General features: G+C 35.9%; 1 protein-coding gene across 4 annotated transcripts in view; it reads right to left on the minus strand.

Moving 5' to 3' along the window:
- Positions 1–486: 486 nt before the first annotated feature.
- The window catches only part of LOC128989814 (teneurin-a-like), an 880316-nt gene continuing 861313 nt past the window's right edge, over positions 487–19489 (minus strand). For all 4 annotated transcript variants that reach the window (XM_054411875.1, XM_054411876.1, XM_054411874.1 and 1 more), the window contains 18 exons: positions 18584–18749; positions 17422–17679; positions 16511–16669; positions 15995–16220; positions 15017–15276; positions 13924–14093; positions 13428–13560; positions 12485–12757; positions 10991–11299; positions 10309–10460; positions 9815–9982; positions 9091–9232; positions 8807–8938; positions 7852–8109; positions 6950–7127; positions 5841–6084; positions 4849–5194; positions 487–4584 (listed from right to left, as the gene is read on the minus strand). In XM_054411875.1, coding sequence (XP_054267850.1) covers positions 4264–4584; positions 4849–5194; positions 5841–6084; positions 6950–7127; positions 7852–8109; positions 8807–8938; positions 9091–9232; positions 9815–9982; positions 10309–10460; positions 10991–11299; positions 12485–12757; positions 13428–13560; positions 13924–14093; positions 15017–15276; positions 15995–16220; positions 16511–16669; positions 17422–17679; positions 18584–18749 — 3895 coding nt within the window. In that variant the 3' untranslated portion in view covers positions 487–4263. The remainder of the gene's footprint in view (positions 4585–4848; positions 5195–5840; positions 6085–6949; positions 7128–7851; positions 8110–8806; positions 8939–9090; positions 9233–9814; positions 9983–10308; positions 10461–10990; positions 11300–12484; positions 12758–13427; positions 13561–13923; positions 14094–15016; positions 15277–15994; positions 16221–16510; positions 16670–17421; positions 17680–18583; positions 18750–19489) is intronic.

The raw sequence follows: 19489 nt of genomic DNA on the forward strand, positions 1-19489 counted from the left end.
TACTACTGGGTGAAGATTTTTCTGAAACTTGTTCTTGATAATTGAGTTTCAAGGTATACTGACTTAGCTTAATCTGGACAGCTATTTGACAGCTACAGTTTGTATGAATGTCATACAGATTAGCTAAGAATGGTCCATGGCACAGAAAACGTACTACTATAACCCAGAATGCCAACCGCATGGTAAAAAGCATTAAGCGGTTTGAGAGAGCTTTGCCTGTCAATCGGTAGGCAGCGCCACCAGCGTTGCTAGTAGTACGTTTTCTGTGTCCATGGCCAAGTTCAGTAAAGGGGTTTCATATTATATACACAGGGTACACATATAGTTTTGTAGCATTGCCTTTCTGTATATTAAGTGTATTCCATTATGACATGGATCCCTAATTAGTAGGCTACAGTTTAATGTTTGTTTACAGAACTTTGTATTTACATCTCTCATTTCTCACACAACTGATAAAAAATAAACCAGAGGTAATAAAAACATCCATTAAATTTGTTAAAATCTATTTCTACATAAAATTGATTTGGCAGTTCAGAAATTATTAAAAAATGTACAATAAATAAATAATTACAATCGTACGACAAAAAAATCCACGAATACAGAGTATGCTATACATAGGTAACATGTAATATCAAAATAACACTGACATCTGAAATATCAATTAACATAAAGTTACAGTCCATATTCCACCGATACAAAAAATACTTAAGGGTTTTATATGGTAACATGTTATAAGAAGCTGTGTAAAGGTTCCACATTCCCATCAGGAATATGACATATTCCAGAAAAAACATAAAGTGAATTACATTGTGTATGTCAGATATACAGTACACGTGCGTGAACTCCGAGCCATTACATTATAAACAATTGACAATACTTGTGTAATAGTCGATACACACACTAATCTGTAACTGTCTCATGGGGTAGGAATGTTTCTGATAAAAATATCTTTCTGAATTAAACAAAATATGATTAAATATGGTAAATCACTCGATGGGTGTTTCTGGCCTTCAAATTAGAAAAAAATTCAATATGACTATTTATTGGATTTTCTCACTGGATTACATGCATAAACAGTTGTAAGTTCAAACAACATTTATTTTAGTTTAACATGTTTCTGAAAAAAAAAATTGAATTGTACTTTTAAGTAAAGAAATTATATTAAAAAAACTACTTCATGTCTTGAAAGTTGAAAATTGTGATTACTTTGGACGGATAATTTGATTGTTTGCGTTCCTACCTAAAAAAAACAAAAAAAAAAAAACAACGTAACTGCTAAGGTGACTGAAACACCCATCAAGGTAAATCACTTTTGATGCAAAATGTAATGAAATAAGGACTTAAATTTCTACAAAATTGGAATTTCTAAGATGCAAAGGGAACTCTAGCATCTAACTGATCTGGGGGCCTCTAGTATAAAATTATATGCAAATAAGGCTGTACTCTGTAAGCTTGTCAATAATACACGTTAGTCAACACATATGAAAACTGATCAGTCGTCACGTAATCTAGGAGCAGACCGAGGGAAACTAACTGTTTACAACCATTCTTTCGTCCATTCAAGAATAACATATATACTCTCTCATCTTGATTTATCCAGGGAAAAATCAGTATATCAATATCACAATATCACTAGCAGTCCTAAAAAGATTCAGTAAATGCTGATGAATACGATCCAACACATGCAATTATTCCTGTTAAGTGTCGAGGCCAAAGGACCAAACAGTTTGTAAAGTAGACATTGATCTAATTTATAAGTTTGGGAATCCTGTCAGGGAATAAGAAGGTAGTTTTGTTTGAAACGAGTTGCGGGTTTCAGAAGGTAAGATGAATTGGTTGAGTTAATGTTGTCAAAGACTTTTTAAAGGTGTATTAAAAAATAACGTTCAGGAGTATGGTTGGCCACTGATTAGGTCTCAATAAATCAAGATTTTGTTACACAAATATTTCAGTCTCATTAGAGAACTTATTGACTTAGTCTGCACATCCCTTCTGACTAAGATGCATACAATATTTAAACCCTAAGTCTGGTAAAGATGGCAATGATAAATAGATTCTTTTATGATTGAAGTACTGATCATTCTCCTGAATACACCAAGAAGAGGAAAGTAAATAAATTTACTAAACATTTATTAGAGAAAACAAACGGATGCAGTTTCAGAGAGCAACATCAATTAAGGACACATCTGACATCTATTGTAGGACTAAAGTGCATTGTACACAGACAAAGAAATCTCATGACAGACCTTTGAAGAATCATTAGGAACACAGTACTTTGAGACAAAAAAAATATTCAATGTAAAACCAATGTTACGAGATTAGTTTTAGTAATTAACAAATTTCTCTTCTGTTTTCTGATTTTACAGTGTCTCAAAACATTATTCACAGTTGCATGTATGAATGTCTTCATATACAGCTTTTATTGTGATACCTCAAATCAAAACTATTACCATAAACAAAATTAGGAAACTGATATAACATTTTGGAAAATTATTTGAACCCTAAATATCCGTAAACAAGAATAGTTATCACTAAAAAATAAAATTTTACCATCCTAAAAGGAAATTAGGTAACACAATCAAGATAATCAGTAGCCTAAAACATTTACAATAAAATACATATACAAATATAATATAATACAATAACAATAGTCGGATATCAAGTACACTAATACAAAAAGTAAAAAATAAAAGAAGTTCAGTAAATACATGTGATGTAATGAAACAATTTTAAAAGTTATTTCAATGCAATGTGTTCTAAATAAATAACAAATTTGAGATCAATAGCAAAAACTAAAAATTAGGAAGTTGAAAATTTGATCAAACTACTCAAACTAAGCCTCATTAACAGTCTAAATGATTTTGGGAACGAGGTAAACATATAACATATATATATTTATATATTCTAAGTCTTGTTACATATAAATAGAAACATTACTTAAATAATTCCGTTTTCACACCATCCACACTCGAAGATTCACACACTCATTCGACATAGGCCTGACAAAATATTCTATTTTTACATAATTCTCTGACAATATTAATACTTTTATTTACATAAGCTCTAAAAAATCATCACTCTGTATAAAACGTTAAATTTTCCTTTCACTCGCTCATTCAAAAGTCATTTGAGTATATTCCTTATATCGTGAATCGAGTAAATTTGAGTAGAAAACATATATTGTGCAACAACTGGAATATAGATTCTGACAAAGACGGATTGTACATGCTCTACGGACACCGACAACTGATAAAAATATTGGTCAAGCTTACACGAAATTGTGACATGAAACATACCATGCATATATTACACGTACTTGCCCAGAAAGGCATTTTATCACTAATAAATTGATATTCTAAAACGCTTATTTTAAATAGGCAATAATGATCATAAAAATATACTTTGATTTTAAGGACAACTTTAGGATTCAATGTAGCGCACATTTTGGTATATTTACAATTCACTAGACGCTCTCTATGAATGTAATGATCAGAATTCAAAAGCTTGAAACGGTTTATTCGAGGTAACGTCGTTTCTCCAGCATTTCTCTTTACAAAGGGTTGTGATTTTAAACGATTCCAGTTGTTGCGTCATATACCATAATGAAAGTACGAAAGGCTGATACAAAGTTCTAACGTAGTTATCAATATACAGACTTATACACCTAACTTATCTTTAAACAGGCTTTAGACAACAGTGAAATCAAAACACTTCAGCACCATTCAGAGGGACCCCAAGCTGAAACGACTCTTACAAAATTATTCTGTTTCAGAAAAATACTTTGACCGATAAGTACCATTCGTATATCTAGATATAGATAAGGCTAGACGATTAAAAGATATCTTTTTATTTACACAAAGGTAACAAAGAACAACATTATGGTGTGGATTGGACAAGCACTCATATAAAATTAATCGCTATTTACAAATATCTCATAAAAATTCGAGAAAATCTCAAACGTTCTCGGGAATGTAGTGTCGACTCGATTCTGACGTCATACATCAGTAAATTGTTTTTTTTCAATTTAAATAAGTTAAATCACATCAAAGTCTCAGAAAAGAGAACCATCGTCAAAAAATACTATCACAACTCATTCTGTACGTAGTTCAAAAGTGGAAGCGAAAATGTTAGGAGTTAACCTTAAGAACATTGTTACGTTTTCGTTCACAAACCGAAAAAATTTGTTGTGACTATTCGTAGCACCTTAAAATCATATTTTGCTTCCACTATTGTCTAGCGCCATGTTAAACTCTACCCTGTGTACTATCGCCGACTTTGGGCCTTCTTGACAAACCTAATGTTGTACGGATCCTCAGCCAGTTCTGGATATCTGTCTACGTCTCGGATATATTCCCCATCATATCCGGTTGCTGCTCCCAGCTTCAGTATCTCGTCAGCCTCTTGTTGTGACCAGTCCCACGCTGCGGGGACGTTGTTGCGCAGTGCGTCACGTTCTCGATGCCACGCCTTGCGCAGCGCTGCTGTCTTGCAATGGTGCAGCAGCCTCTGGCGTTCCCGCGTCAGTGTGGTTCCGTAGCGCAGGTTTATCACTGCGTTCGGACGGTGTATTCTCACATCAAGAACCTGCAATGGGAGTTAGAAGATGTTTGAGATTTTTTATTACTTAAGTTATAATGCAGTTATAATACCTTTATTGATTAATTCTTTTGCTTGGGTCGTTGCAAAAAAAAATCATAATTGTGATACCTAAAAAAATAAAAAAATAAAAAGTAAAAAATAAAAAATAGCAATCCTAAAAACACAACCAGCAAAAATACTAGTTTTGTCTTTTAAAGTATGGATAGCTCTTGCCAAAACTAATATTAAAACTGATATCAACCACTCTACCTTCCCAGATCCAGCTTCACCGTCTTTCTCGTGGAAAGTCGTGTTGAACTGGGATCCGAAGCGCTTGAGCTGTGCTCTGTCTTCAGACGCTCGCCACGCGTCTTCCTTCACAAAGTGGAACGCATCCTGCAGCGCCCCGTGTGCAACTAGAGTGAACGGTAACAGGAACGTGTTGTTGAAAACAGACGTGATGACGTCCCTGTAGATGGCGTTTGCTGTAGGAACACTATGGACGACCGCCCGGTTGCCGGCTTGACGCGAGACTAGAATCCCTCTTCCAAATGGAGGCTCTGAGGAAGAACCTGGCTGTAGCAGCCAGTTCTGTATGTGCTGCGACGTCATGCCACTGAGCAGAATAAACATACTGTTATAATTGTAGTGTAATATCATAATCTCCTTTTTTTAACAATGTATAGACATCAGGAATTAATGTTGTTTTCAGAATTACCAACAGTGGAGTTATGACTTTGAACCTAGAGCTGTCACTTTTTTTGTATAAATGAGGTAATCATTCTTGTTGTGTCCCAGCTTACAATTTGCTTTGACTTTCAAGGTCCATGCACATACCACTTTAAGAACGTTTGTTTGGATAACAGTTTTGGCAATAAATAGAAATAGACATACCAACTAAAAATGAACGTAGTTGAATGGAGCCACGGCAGTGTACTGGTGTAAATAACTGATTTCTTTCTAATACAACAATGTCTATAAAGCCAAACAGAAAGGAAACATTGCATATAATTGGGCTTAATAAATGATCCTGGCTGAAGAAACGGCCGATCCTAATCAAAAGCTGATAAAGCTACGAAGATCATCCACTGCATTACATACTCTGCATTCATATTCAGCTTAAAATAGTTCAATACTACAAAAAGTATATGACTCAGTCCGTGAAATAATTGCTTAAGCTATTGACTCATGTTTTTGATAAAACTGAACATCATGGCTTCAACATGCATAGTTGTTGAGAATTTATCCTAGTTTCAACTCACTAGACAGACTTGGTCGGCTGAGCTCGGCTGGACGCTAGTGCCGGACTGAGAGGATCTAGTCTCATCTTAGCCTCTGGGTGACTGAGGGAGCTGAGCCCTCCTGTCATCATCTTCTGGCTCAGTTGAGAGTAGAACCCTGAGGTGACTCTGAACTTGTCAGTTTGAGGGACGCCTTGCTGCTTGGATAACTGAGGAGCTAAACTTGACAAGTCATAGCCAAGCCGCGACAACCAGCTCTCTTCATCTGCAAAATAATTTATATGATTGTCATTTAGTAAAATACACACTAAATTTTATGCAGAAAAGTTGATGCCAAGACTTAAAAAAACTAAATTATTTGAAAGAAGTCAAACACAAAAATCTGCCACTTATACAAAGATCCAGATTCTGTGGGAGAGATTAAAAGCCAGATGTTTCTTTGGATTGGACATATTTTAAGGAAAAAGCAGAACTTAATAGTAAAAACACAAACAAAAAACGTATTGAGTTAAGTTCCAGGAGACAGAAGACTAGGCTGGAAAGCAAAAAACAAGACCAGGTTTGGATGGATATGAGGAAGTTTGGAAAGATGCTGCTGAAGAGCTACTGGAGGGGCTGTGTTGATGAGGCCAAGATCCAAATGTGGTAATGAGTGGCCACTCATAGGAGATAAGTAAATATAAAGAAATTAATCATTATCAAATCGTTCAAAAGCTACGTAAAGTCATGAAAAGAGATGAAATACTCTTATCGAATCATATTATTTACATTATTAATTTGGATTAGAAGTTTAAAATTTGTTCATTCATAGTATAAGAGTATGTCTTTGTATTTATGGAACTTAAATGACAATTCTGAAGGGCGTACTAATGGCAGGTGAGTTGTTGGTTCAGTCGGTAGCGCAACAAAATATAAAACCGAGACTGAGAGGTTTGCCTCCCTGTGCTGCCACTTCAAATTGATCTTTATATTTCATTCTTGTTCTGTACCAGTTCACCCCTGCTTTGCTAGACACATTTCACGCTTACCCTTGACGCCCACGTGGACAGACAAAGTCAAGGTTAAAAGAGACCTCTAACTTCTTCAAAAAGAGCACCAACCGTATTGAAAATTACAGAAGACACACTTACCAGCAAGATGTCTCTGCGCTTGACCGACGTTGATGGGGTCGTTGCCGTTGAAGCGGTAGAGATGCAGCTGCCTCGGGTTGGTCACTCTGTTGAGTACGTCCTCCCACATTGGAGACATCCATTGACCAATGAGAGGGTCGTAAACCTTCCCTCCAGACATGTGAACCAAAGATGTCACCTGCAACACCCGACTATTATTTTCTTGTGGAAAAAAACTTGTGTCATGTCAGGGGTGTTTGTCAATGCCTATATGCTAACCAAAGTGTAACTCACATTGTTAGTCAACTTAACAACATACCATTCACGTAACATAGTTGTGTTGCCTGGAGTGTTGTTAGGTTTTAGTATTTTCTGTTTTTTTTTTTTATAATAATTCTGACAGCTAAAAAGGCAAGTTATATTGAATTAGTATGAACATGAAGCAATACTGAATGGTGGAAACAGTGTGACTGATATAGAACGATACAATATTTAACAACTTGTGTGTATAACCTTATACACATATTTTTATTTTAGATTCCATTACATCAAACAACTCTTATAAGCTGTATTCAGCTCAATTTCAAATTACTAGCAAAATATAAACAAAGTAAACAATATCAGAGCAAATATAAACATTGTGCTTTACTTGTTGTTGCAATTTATACCAAATAATATTTAACTTCTAAAGCTCCACCTAAAATTTTGATTCTCCCGCCCTGAGAGAATTTTAAGGAAATGAATTAGCCAAAGTATTGGCCAGGTTCATTAACTACCTTTGCTAACAATTTCTGCTTAGCTCAATGGTTGTTGCATTTACCAAGAAAAGACATAGAAATAGACACACACCCTTTGTAATATTACAGATCAAAATAGTATTTCCCCAAAAAACTAAACACTTAAAAGTATCACAATGATTTTACCTGATCCAAAAGACCTCCGCAGAAGTCCACAGGAAGGTAGAGGTACGGGTTTGAGTCGTACACAATGTGGCCGTAAGGGGACCTCATGATCTCCCGAATGCCTTCACCATATTGGTTAAACACCATGACTGGCGTACCACACTGGTCTGTGGCGATGTAGTACTTGTGACGGTAAACTTGGGCAAAGATCAGGTGTCCTCTGTCGTCATACACCAACGTCATCAACTTGCCATCACGGGGACTGTAGATCTGGGAAACCTACAACAGTGTTGTTGAACAGAATTACAATATTTGGTCAGGGTTGGATTTTAGCATACACCATTAAGAATATAATTGTAAGAATATGTGAGTGACTGGGTAGCTGGGTATGTGAGTGGTTTTAGTGCTCACCTTCAATTCTGAGAGTTGCTTATTTTAAAAGCAAGACCATTTCCAGATCCAGATACCATTTGTCTTTGGGGCTATGAATTAATGATACTATCTAACACCAAACTTTTTGTTAGATAGTAAAAAAAAGAGTTTAGACCGTTTCCTTACAAAAAATTAGATGAAAAACTATAAAAATGCCATATGCATTGATACATATAAAATATTTAAAAAAATATATTATACGACACACCACGGTGCATAAGGCAAAGGTTTGGACGACCTTTGAATGAATGGTTAGCTTGTTACTAACTAAGATCAGCTTGTTCATAGTTATGATCTTAGTAATGATCGAGGACATCTGGGTTCAGTTCTGAAACCAACAAAAAGCCTCCAACTGTTTAGAATCAACCAGTTCCCCTCTGACTACTAGATGAGCACTGTATTCCCTTGACTATCCATCTATTTTAAGTTAATTTACACCAATAAGTGTGTATGTTAATAGTTTTAATAAATATAAAACTAAGGGCTTTTTTAAATCATGTAAACAATTTTGTAAAAAAGCTGTTTGAAATCATTGTAGTTTTACCTCGTTAGGCCTCTGGTGATTGGTGTAGAAGAACTGTGTGACATTTCCATAGTTGTCCTTCCTCGTGGCGAGTCTGTCTAAGTGATCATAGTAGTATCGTACATCAAACCTCCCTCGCTTGGTGGCTCTTATCTGGAAATAACAACCAAAATCAATAATCATGTACACTTCTCAAGTACTGAGTGTAACAAAATAACAAATGTTGAAATGAAAAATATGGTTGTGCCAGTGTTTTCTTGAAAAGGAATAGGTTTTAAAGCAACATGTTAGACATAAGTTCTCACCAACAATCCCTTGGCATTGTAGTGGAATTTCTCCTCTCTTGCGTTCTGCACCACCAAACCTCTGTTGTCATATCTGTACATTCCGTCACCGAGCTTCACGATACGATCCATCACATTGTACTCCATTGGGATTGTGTTTGCCCTACAATAGACAGTACAACATGTAAGTAAAACCTTAATATTTAAAATGTAATTGGTAAATTGTAAGGTTCACTTCATGATTGAGTACCGGTACTCAAAACCAATCATCATCCAATTATGCTAAAGTTGAATAACAAGACGGATTTTTCAAGGGTCTTGCTTGAGCCACTATATTGGTCAGATATGTCCATTGTGTTTTCTTACCCTCTAGTTATTGTAAATAAAAAAAAATATGTCACTGACCACAATTTGGGAGGCTAATATAAGTTGAATATTAGTCAATGACGAGTGTAATGAAGTGGGGCAGCCAGTCTAGCTTTGTTACTAAATACAATCAGCTTTTTCTTTGGCCCAGACTATTCGTTATATCCCTTATAAGCCTAATGTTCAAGGAAAACTTGGTCCAGTTTTGAACCTTAGCTACATCACTGACTTTTCTTATGGTTGTACCAAACCAACATCCTTTTCTGTTGCAATATGGAACAATTATTATACTTACAGCAAGTATTACTAGACCAATTTAATATTATACAATTAAAATATTGACATGTACATTGTACAACACTGTCAGTAAGTTACACACCTGTATGTAAGATGTAGCATGTTTCCATTGTTGTCATACTTGAATCCCCAAGGTTCCTGGGCCTCCACTGCTGCCAACTGTCCATCGGGATCGTATGTCAAGTTCTTGATGTTGGTATACATGTTGACACCTACGTTCCGGGTGTAAGTTCGGGTTTGGCTGACGCGACTGAGAAAAAGGAATTTTTAAAATAAGTTTATTCATTGTATATATAAAAATGTTGAAGTAACTTGTAATAAAATTAGCAAATGTCAATGTATATTTAAAAAAGTTAAGGCTGGAAGGTTTAAACTGGGATGGACATGTATTCAATTCCACTTAATACTTTTATAGTTTTCATTAACTAATTAAAACATCAAAAGAGCACAAATAATTCAAGTTATGGAGGCAAAACTAATCTTAATTGTACTTTAGAGGTTTGTCATAAGTCTCAGCTGCAATTTCGTTTCTAGGTTTCCCTGGAAGTTACAGATTATTTTTCAAGATAAACTCACTTCCTAGAGTCGTAAGCAAACTCCATCCGGAACACTTCGACCGTGTGGATGGTTACGGAGACTGAAGCCACTTGAAAGTATGAGTTGGTGACTCGGCTGAACACAGCTGTCCCATCAGACAGGGAAGTCTCGTTGTCTTGGGGCCAACTCAGCTGTGACAAATGACGAGATTTTACATAATTTATGTTTATATTACAAATAAAAACTGTGAAACCATGATTATTATAAGTAATTTTTGTCATAGAGTCCAAGATTCATGTGAACAGTGTAATTTTGTTGTACTTCTTGTGTGTGAATGAATTAGTTCTCATTTACCAAGCCTGCTATACCAGAAAAAATTTTATAGAACGATGTGTGATTCTAAATGGGATATTTCAACTGTAAGAAACATTTTTTGTTATGTTTTTAAGCAGGGTCCAAGCTAGAACAGTCAGCACCATTGCGATTACTGTTAAATTAGACACTCAACACTTTAATGCTACTTAAAAGCAAACGTCTTTAACAAAAACCAAGCCCTATGAGTATGTTCTAGGTTGTTGGGAAGAAAGATGTTTTCAGGTCCAATAATTCTTGTCTTGCCCTATGATAGTAACATGTTGTTATCTCAAATAAAGAATATATAACTATGAATAATATGGATAAACAGAAAATACATTAGTATATCTTCCTTTTGCCTACTTACCGTGAACTGACCCAGTTGCTGTTTAGCCCCTGTCCGAGCATTGTATTGCACCACGTGCTCAGGTAGACTCTGTCCTCCAATCCTTCCTTGAACAGAGATGACTCGGAAGTTGTCGTCGTACTGGTAGGTGAACTTGGCGTTGCTGAGGCCAGTCTTGGGACTGTAGTCCAGTCGCTCCTCCTGCAGTAGTCCACCACTGTACTGGTAGTCCCACCGATACTCAAAGTCCTTCTCTGTGTGCAGAATCTGACTAGGCAGGTTGGTGTTGGGAACATGCTTGATCTGAGTCACTCCGTCGCCATGAACAACCTGGTGGGGAAAATATATTAATAAGTGTTGTACAACAGGACTGTTCCGAAATTGTGTTGCTAAATGGTAAGTAGGACTTTATAGTTGCAAATGGTAGATGGGATTGATTCAACAGGTTCAGTAACAGTCTTCACACATTTGTATCTCAAGCTATTGGTACAATCACAGCCACCTTTAACTCCAGGCCGTGGTCTGGTAGAATTGGCAACGTCGCAAGTGGTGTTGTTTAGCGCCAGATGTCTCATGATAACATGGCAGACAGGTGACACCAGCTCATTAATCCGTGTATTATTAATTTAAATTTAAATGTATCAGGGTGTCCACAGAAGATTTGTCAACAATTTCCATGATTATCCATGACCATTTACCATTGATTTCCATGACTCACAAACTTTCCCGGAAAATTAGAATATTTAGCAACCCATGAGGCCAATGAAAGTTTTGACTTTCAATTTAATTTGTTTATGTAATTAGATTTTGTTCGGAGTCTTTAATTATTACTTACTTATTATTATTTACATCATTTAAGGAAATCGTCGAAGCCGTTTTTGAGATCTTTGTTCAAGCAAGCATACAAGCATACATACAAGCAAACATTGCTCATATAAGAGTATAGGCATAGACTAACCAACACAAGTAGACTTCTCATCCCATTGTTAATTTTGAAGCACGTTTTTCGTGTCTAGTTCATGTACGTGACACAAAGGCGCTAGTGTCGATGGAACTTTGTTTCCATTATTTTAGGGTTAATTTCTTGATTTGTGCTTTACTGTTTGGTTATATAACTAGGGTACAAGTTATTTTTTATGATTAGATCGTATTATTTGGTTAAACGAGGTTTTAAATGGCTGTAATAACGGGAAACAAATTGTAAACAAAACACGACCTCTACATAAACCGTACATGAACTAACAATAAAATTGTCTTCAGCTGTTCCATAAGGATGAGAAATCTACTAAGGGAGTATGTTTTATCTATGGTATAGGATACAATATAAGATAAGTGTAGAATAGACATGATCTGTGTAGCTTTTTTACTGTTCAAGATCAGCTGAGTTGTGAAGAAGAAAGATGAGATGAGAGAGATGACAATGAGATAGCATAAAATTGAGGAAGATTTACTGTGGAGAGAAGGAGTTGGTGGAAGGGTAGGAGGAGGATACGAATGTAATGACAAACCACCTACCTCAGCCAGTTGGTCAGAGTTGTGGTATCTATACAGTACACGAGCACCATCCCCTGGATAGACAGTCTGTAGAAGATGTCCCCCGTGGGTGAAGTGCTGGAGGTATGCTCTGGTGGACCCTGGGGGAGTGTATGTGTAACGTATGAAACCGATGGACGGCTGTGCTGAAAACGAGTGACGTGTTCCAGACGGCAGCATTACGTGACGTAGGCCTCCCAGCTCATCATACAGCAGTGTGAACTTGCGACCACTCGGCAGGGTTATGTGACTGAGCTATGAGACAGGATGGAACATATCATAAATAGATAATTTACAAATGTATGAAGTTTGTTCAAATACTTGAAAGATTATTGAAGCTAACAAACTTTAGAAAATTAATTACAAGACATTGGTTCCTTATTATTAAAAGCGAAGTTCACAATAGGAACAAATTGAACAATACATTTGGTTAGACAGAAAAATCAATATACAGTACCTTAGAACTTAACTATGAGAAAATTAATAAAAAAACTATGGAAGCAAGTGGAGATGGGACAGTGTACAGAGATTGGAGGTGTTCAACAGAAAAACTTAATGAACACTCACTACCGGGTGGTACTAGACCACATCTACAGAGGAATGTGAGGAGTATGAGTCGATAAAAAGTAAATTAATTTTTCCTACAGTTACCTGACAAAGCAGGCTTCATTGCATTGATTATATCACACAAAGTAGCTAATTGATGCATTTACTTACTTATGTCCCACTCATTTTACTTTGCTGCACTCCAGTATTCCAACCAAAAACACAAAACAGGATGCCTAATTTTAAGTTCAAACATCTCAACCTCTATAACTTGAGCATTGAGGATGGATATTTTGTGAATGGAAATGTAAACTATTGTACAGTATTGAAAACAGTATTGTTTTCATTTTACTAACTATTTTTAGTATTGTATTCCTACCATGTTTCCGTCATTGTAGGAGAATAGAGTGCTTCCATCCTGTTTGGTCTTGATTTCTGCCAGCAGTCCATGTCTGTCATAACTGTAGTGTTCCGACTGTACACCCCACGCCCAACTCTCTATTCTGTTAAATCTGCAAAGGAAAGGAAACTTGTTAACAACACTAAAACCCAGGAATATGCATGTATTACTTATACTAAAATTGTAAATACTAAATGTAAATAAATCATAAAACATCTTTGGTTCTCAATACTTTTATTAACACCTAAAACCTTTTACGAATATTTGTTGATGAAATAAACAAACACACTGTCTAATAATTAGCAACAATCACTTATTTTTCAGAAATCGTTGGATGGAAAAGAATTATGATATTTTCCCAGACTTTGTCCAGTAACAAATCTATCACCTCATCCATCAACACTAATCCTTCAGTCATGTTTTTTTCTCGAAAAATACATTTTGGTACCTATGTCAGCATCTAATCTTATCTTACCTGTCATAAGTGATGTTGACGGGGAGTGATGTCTGCCCAGGTTGCCAGGAGAGAGGAAGTCCGTTGCCGTCAAACCTTACCTCCAACAGCGGTTCCTTCTCACTGTCCAGGATAGTCTCTCTGCCTGTCTTCTGCTCATACATCACACCTAGTACTCGCGAGTTGTTCACCTAACATAAGAGAACAATAGATAAAGGATTGATTTATCGCTTTGATTCCATTTTTAGTGGTTAAAAAAAATGATAAAATTGTTTGGGTATTATTGTAGTAGATAAGACGTTTTATTTGTCTGTGGATTAAACTTTGATGTAAAACACCAACTTCTATGCTTTTTTGATGGTTGCAGTTTCAAGAAAGAAGAAAAACATTTTTTCTTGTTACTTCAAAAGTACATTTTATGTTTGAATAAATAGTTTATAAATATGGGAAGGTTATATGAGATGTTTACAAACTACCTATAAACTATTAGATTTTCCTATAAGAAAAAGAAAAAGTTGGTATACTATTTCAAAGACTAGTTAAAGCCAAAGCATAGTCAACAGTTTTTTTTTGTCCTTACTGTAGAGTTATATACAAAAGATTTAAACTGATAAAATAACTTTGTACCATGGGTCAACATTTTCCAATTTTAAAATATGTTTTAATTAGAAAAACCAAAATGCTCTAGTTTGTTCAAAAATAGTGTTCCTTAGAAACGTATACTAATCACCTAAAAGTTGCCCCATCAACATCGATCAGATTTAGAGTTTTTTCTATTAAAATATAATAACATGTGCAGTAATATGTACGGTATATAAGCTGAACAAGTCACTCAGAGAGTGTGCTGCCACTGTCACAATTTGATTGATTATTTACTTGGTGATATTTTTGAAACAACATAAAAGGTGCTATATATAGTTCCTTTCAATTTGGCTTGGTTAAAAGCTCAACAGAAATCAACGATTGACATCAGCACACTCTGACATTGGCTCAATTCAACTAAATCTACTTTCATCTAAAACTGACTTCCTTGAACTCAGGAAGTTAATTGTGATCAATAGTAATAAAGTTGTATATTATGCTACATCTAATAATCTACAAGCAATTATTGTACCCATAGTTGGCGGTGTATAGTCTGGTGGCTAGTGCCTGCGTCGCCCACCAGAGCGTATGTCCAGGCCATACTGTTGGCAACTGGCCCACGCTGGCCGAGCTGACGGCTCCACAGTCTGAACATCTCGGCCTCTACTGGCAGTGACAGCTCCAGCAGTGGGTGACGTGCCTCCGCAGACACCTGCACTGAGCTGCCTGAGTGGTGACGCAGGACGAACGAGCCATTACGCAGACTCAAAGCTTCTGACAACCCGGCGAGACCTGGTCAAGTGTGGGCAGAGAGTATTATCTCCTCATAAACATAATTAAAATTTAATTCATAACTTTTTTTACTAATAATTACCGAATTGTTTAACTGATCATTTTTAGGAAATCAATTTAGTAGTCCTACAATTGTTACCCAAATAGGACATTGGTAAATTGCAGGTTATCAAAAACTCAGCAGTCTACTTTGGGTTTTGCTTTAGAACATTTTTTCATGTTTCCACCTTCCATAAGGTATCTGATTTCCTTCCTATAGAAGCCATGTTCTGAATGACACAAATAAGTACTGTTAAACCTCTCTGAGTCCGAGATGAGATTTCCCAGCATAGGACAAGCCAGGATGGGGGATTTTACTTGCCAGAAATTTATTTAAAGGTGTGGAGAACTAGTTTCTTCAATTTGAAAGACTCAATGTTCAATGATGAGCAGCCCAAGACCTTAAAATCAGGAACATCCAGAAAATCCAAAAACTGAAGTCCTTAAGAAAAATTGTTTAGTATAACAGTAAGCTAATGTACAATACTTTTTATGAAATGAGTTGAGTCTATGGCTACGTTGGTACCAGCAAACAGACTAAGAATTTAAGGCAGCGATGTCTTCGGTCACGTTTTACTATCACCACTATAATTTATGAGTACAGTTTATTCCTGCAAGGAATCGGAGGTCGCCAACCATTAAAAATGAATTCTTATCAACTTTTTATTTTCACACAAACCTTCTCTAATGGTCATTTTCTTGTTGCTGTGGCCCTCCATCTTGAAGGTGGTGACATGTGTTGTGGACTCCATGTTGACTGACGCCTGGACAGGAGAGGACACCTGTACCTCCAACTGGTCGTCAGCTGTCAGGCGAGAGGCCAGGTTGATGCTCTCTCCAGTAGGCAGCACCACGTATGACAGTCGTCCAAGGTGGTCGTACTGGTATAGGTATGTGGAACCACCCTGAGGCAATACAATACATTGATTTATGCTTGTTAGATCAATTGAACTTCAAAAAGCCTAATTTGAGCTGCAACTCGAAATGTAAACAGTGGCTTCCACAATTCTAAAACCTAATATTTTTAGTTTAATTTGGTCTAAATATACAAAACCTAACCATTTTTTAAAATTATTAAATACTACTACTACTACTTAAAGGCTATTTTCAACAAAAATAATATTTACTTTAAGAATAAAAACGTCAAATATCACAGATAAAAATTAGTAGTTGATAGCAGTTTTCATGTACTCACCCCAGCCATGAGGTCAGCCCTGCTAGTGAGGAGTCCAGTGTTGGAATCATAGTCCAGAACAACTTCTGAGCGACCTTTCTCCGAGAACTTGGTCAAGAACCCGACACCCGAGATGTTCAACTCACACTTGTGGTCTTGAGTGTTCTCTATGGCACTCACCTGGAAAAGGAACATTTGATTTGTAACTGGATAAAAGATAAGATATCTGTGAAAAGGTATCTTTTCACATAACATCAAAAGAGTGTGCTGTTCTAAAATAACACGTTTTTTCTTCACTGTTTTCTTTTTCACAATGCTAAACTCATAGGACAACTTATTTCTTAACTACAGCTTCTTAGTTCTTATACTTCTCCATAAACTTATCTAGACTAAATAAATAAAAATTCCCCCACCTCTGCAAACCTGCAAACTAAGCGAATTTTCACTAACCTCTGGCTGGATTACTACTAAAATATTCACTTAAAATTGTCAGATTTAATTGCTATTTAAATAACATTAATTTTAATAAGTACTTTGGTTTGCTGCTACAGGGCAGGTATTGAGGTGTGTTTTTCTATTGAATGGTTCATAGTTTATAATGAAACTAACAAAATTGCCAAATTTGATTAAAATATATCCATAAACAAGCAAACTACAACAGTTTTTTATTCTCCATAAGAATAACATGGGAATTTTAAATTTCTTTAAATTATCTCCGTAACCGTTAGCATACAACAACGCTCCAACATCAAAAATTATTTATTTTTTTAAACTCTACAACATGGTTTGTAGAGAATTTGTAAAGTTTTATGTTTTTAGAGTAAAACATGAGAAAAACATTTTTACCCCATAAAACCCACCATAAACCCCTGTTCCCATAGTCCGATAATGCTGGTTCGCAAACTCGTTCGAATAAAGACTGGAACACTTACAACATTGCTGTAGTCTCTTAGAAACAGTATCTTGTTGCCAGCGCTGTCCGTAACCGTGCTCAGTTTGCCGAAGCTGGTGTTTTTGCTGTAGAGGAATGTGTATTTCGGCTTCCCCGTGGTAATGTCCCGGGTGGTGATATGTTGTCCGTATCTGTTGAAGATGTATTCCTCTCCGGTCGGAGTGTAGGGAATACGAAACTCTCCATTCTCGTCATGAGTGGCCAAGTAGTGTTCCAGAGCAAGGATGTGTAGGTTACCCTGAAAAATATTACAATGACATAAGCTATAGTGATATTTGGAAATGTTGTTAAAATTAATTTTATCAGTGGTTAGTTTGAAGAATTTTATGTAGCCGAATCAAAACATTCTTCGGAACTGAAACATAGCGGGGGCTGTACTTCCCCTCTACATCCTCCACCGACCCTATAAAAACCTATCCTAATAGGCAACTGTGCTAGAGCATATCCTAAAGCAGGGAAAAATATCATAGCCTCAGTATTTGGAAATACACATAGTTTGTTAATAGTTTGAAACTTCAAACCATTCTCTGGAGACAGAGGTTCTGTGATATCACTGCTTTCCTTCTCAGATCGAGCACTGCTTCTCATAAAAGAGAAATAACTAACTAGATTTTAGTTGGTAATTTTTATTTAACAATCTAACTATCAATTTAAGATTATTTTTACTTCTACTACTTTTAACCTTCACCCTGGAACTGCCGGTTTAAAATTCCAAAATACAAACTATGAATAAGTAAGATAAGTAAGATAAGTTTTATTTTATACATTTTGTAGGAAATTGTATCTAATTTTTGGATCTTATCTATTGTTTGTTAAAATTTTTCCATGAAAGAAAATCGAATGCTTTTATTATTTATTCATATTATGACTGTGAATGTCAAGTCAGCAGATAAAGAAAACAAAAATTCAATTATTCCATCCCAACTTAAAAATAATACAGGAGAGTTAGCAAAATTGCCAACAACTTTATCTTTAAATTTATGCTTAATGTAAATCAATCCGTGAGCTTGAATATAAGTACAATAGTGGGTCGGCCATTTTGTGACTGGTTGCTCTACAGAAACAGCTGTGATTCGACATAAAATCACCCGGCAGTTCTAGGGAAGATGTAATATTTACTACCAGTCAAAACCGCAACACACCTGGTCGGCAACATTAACGACACCATCAGGAGAGACAGCGATGGCAGAGATGGAGGTGAACCTAGCAGTGGTAGACATGAGGGTCTCACGTGAGGTGATGCTAGTCTCTGTCCAACACTGACATGGGACAGTGGAGGAACTGTTGCTGGCCACACAGTCACATTCCCTGCGGAAACAAAGTTGTTAAACATACAGCGCAAGAAGTTGCAGGACATATACACTATACAGACAATTAGAATATAAGATGCACCCACACAGTTTTATTTGTTTAAAGTTCATTGTTTGTGATGGTAGGTTTATGTTGTTTGAAGGATTGTTCCAGACACTGTCGATCACAAAACGTGATACACAGACATCAAATCAGGCATTTTGATACAGTTTTACAAAAAAAAAAGAACAGCCTATGTTTGGATGTGACAAAACAACATAATAAACAATCAGAATGACAAGGCTAAATTATTTACCGATTAAAAAGTTATGAAGGAAGAATGGGAAAAATCTGGCTTGGAAAGATAAATTAGTGGAAAAAGAAGAATTTGAAGAAATGGTAAGATCAATCAATCAATCAATGTTATAATGATGTTATAAAAGAGAACTTTACTCTGAAAGGAAAACATCTATAGAAAATAGAAGAGGTGTAGCTATATTTAGAGAGGTTGGAAAAGCTTATTAGCACAAACACATTGATGAAGCTGCTTAATTGATGGCAATGATGAGTTAACTAGCCACAGCATAAATATTAAGACATTTTGCTACAGAGCTATTATTACTTGACATTATTTCTAATCCAACTCCTTAAATGCTACACCATTAATTTGGACAAAAATGGAGCTGCCTCTTTCTTGCTGAAGGCCCTTCATTTGTGTAAAAAACATGTAATACACCGCACTGTTAAGGATTTTTTCT

This window comes from Macrosteles quadrilineatus, unplaced genomic scaffold (assembly GCF_028750875.1).
Source record: "Macrosteles quadrilineatus isolate MER2022 unplaced genomic scaffold, UCM_ALF_1.0 Scaffold_3__2_contigs__length_128488019, whole genome shotgun sequence".
NCBI classification, from domain to species: domain Eukaryota; kingdom Metazoa; phylum Arthropoda; class Insecta; order Hemiptera; family Cicadellidae; genus Macrosteles; species Macrosteles quadrilineatus.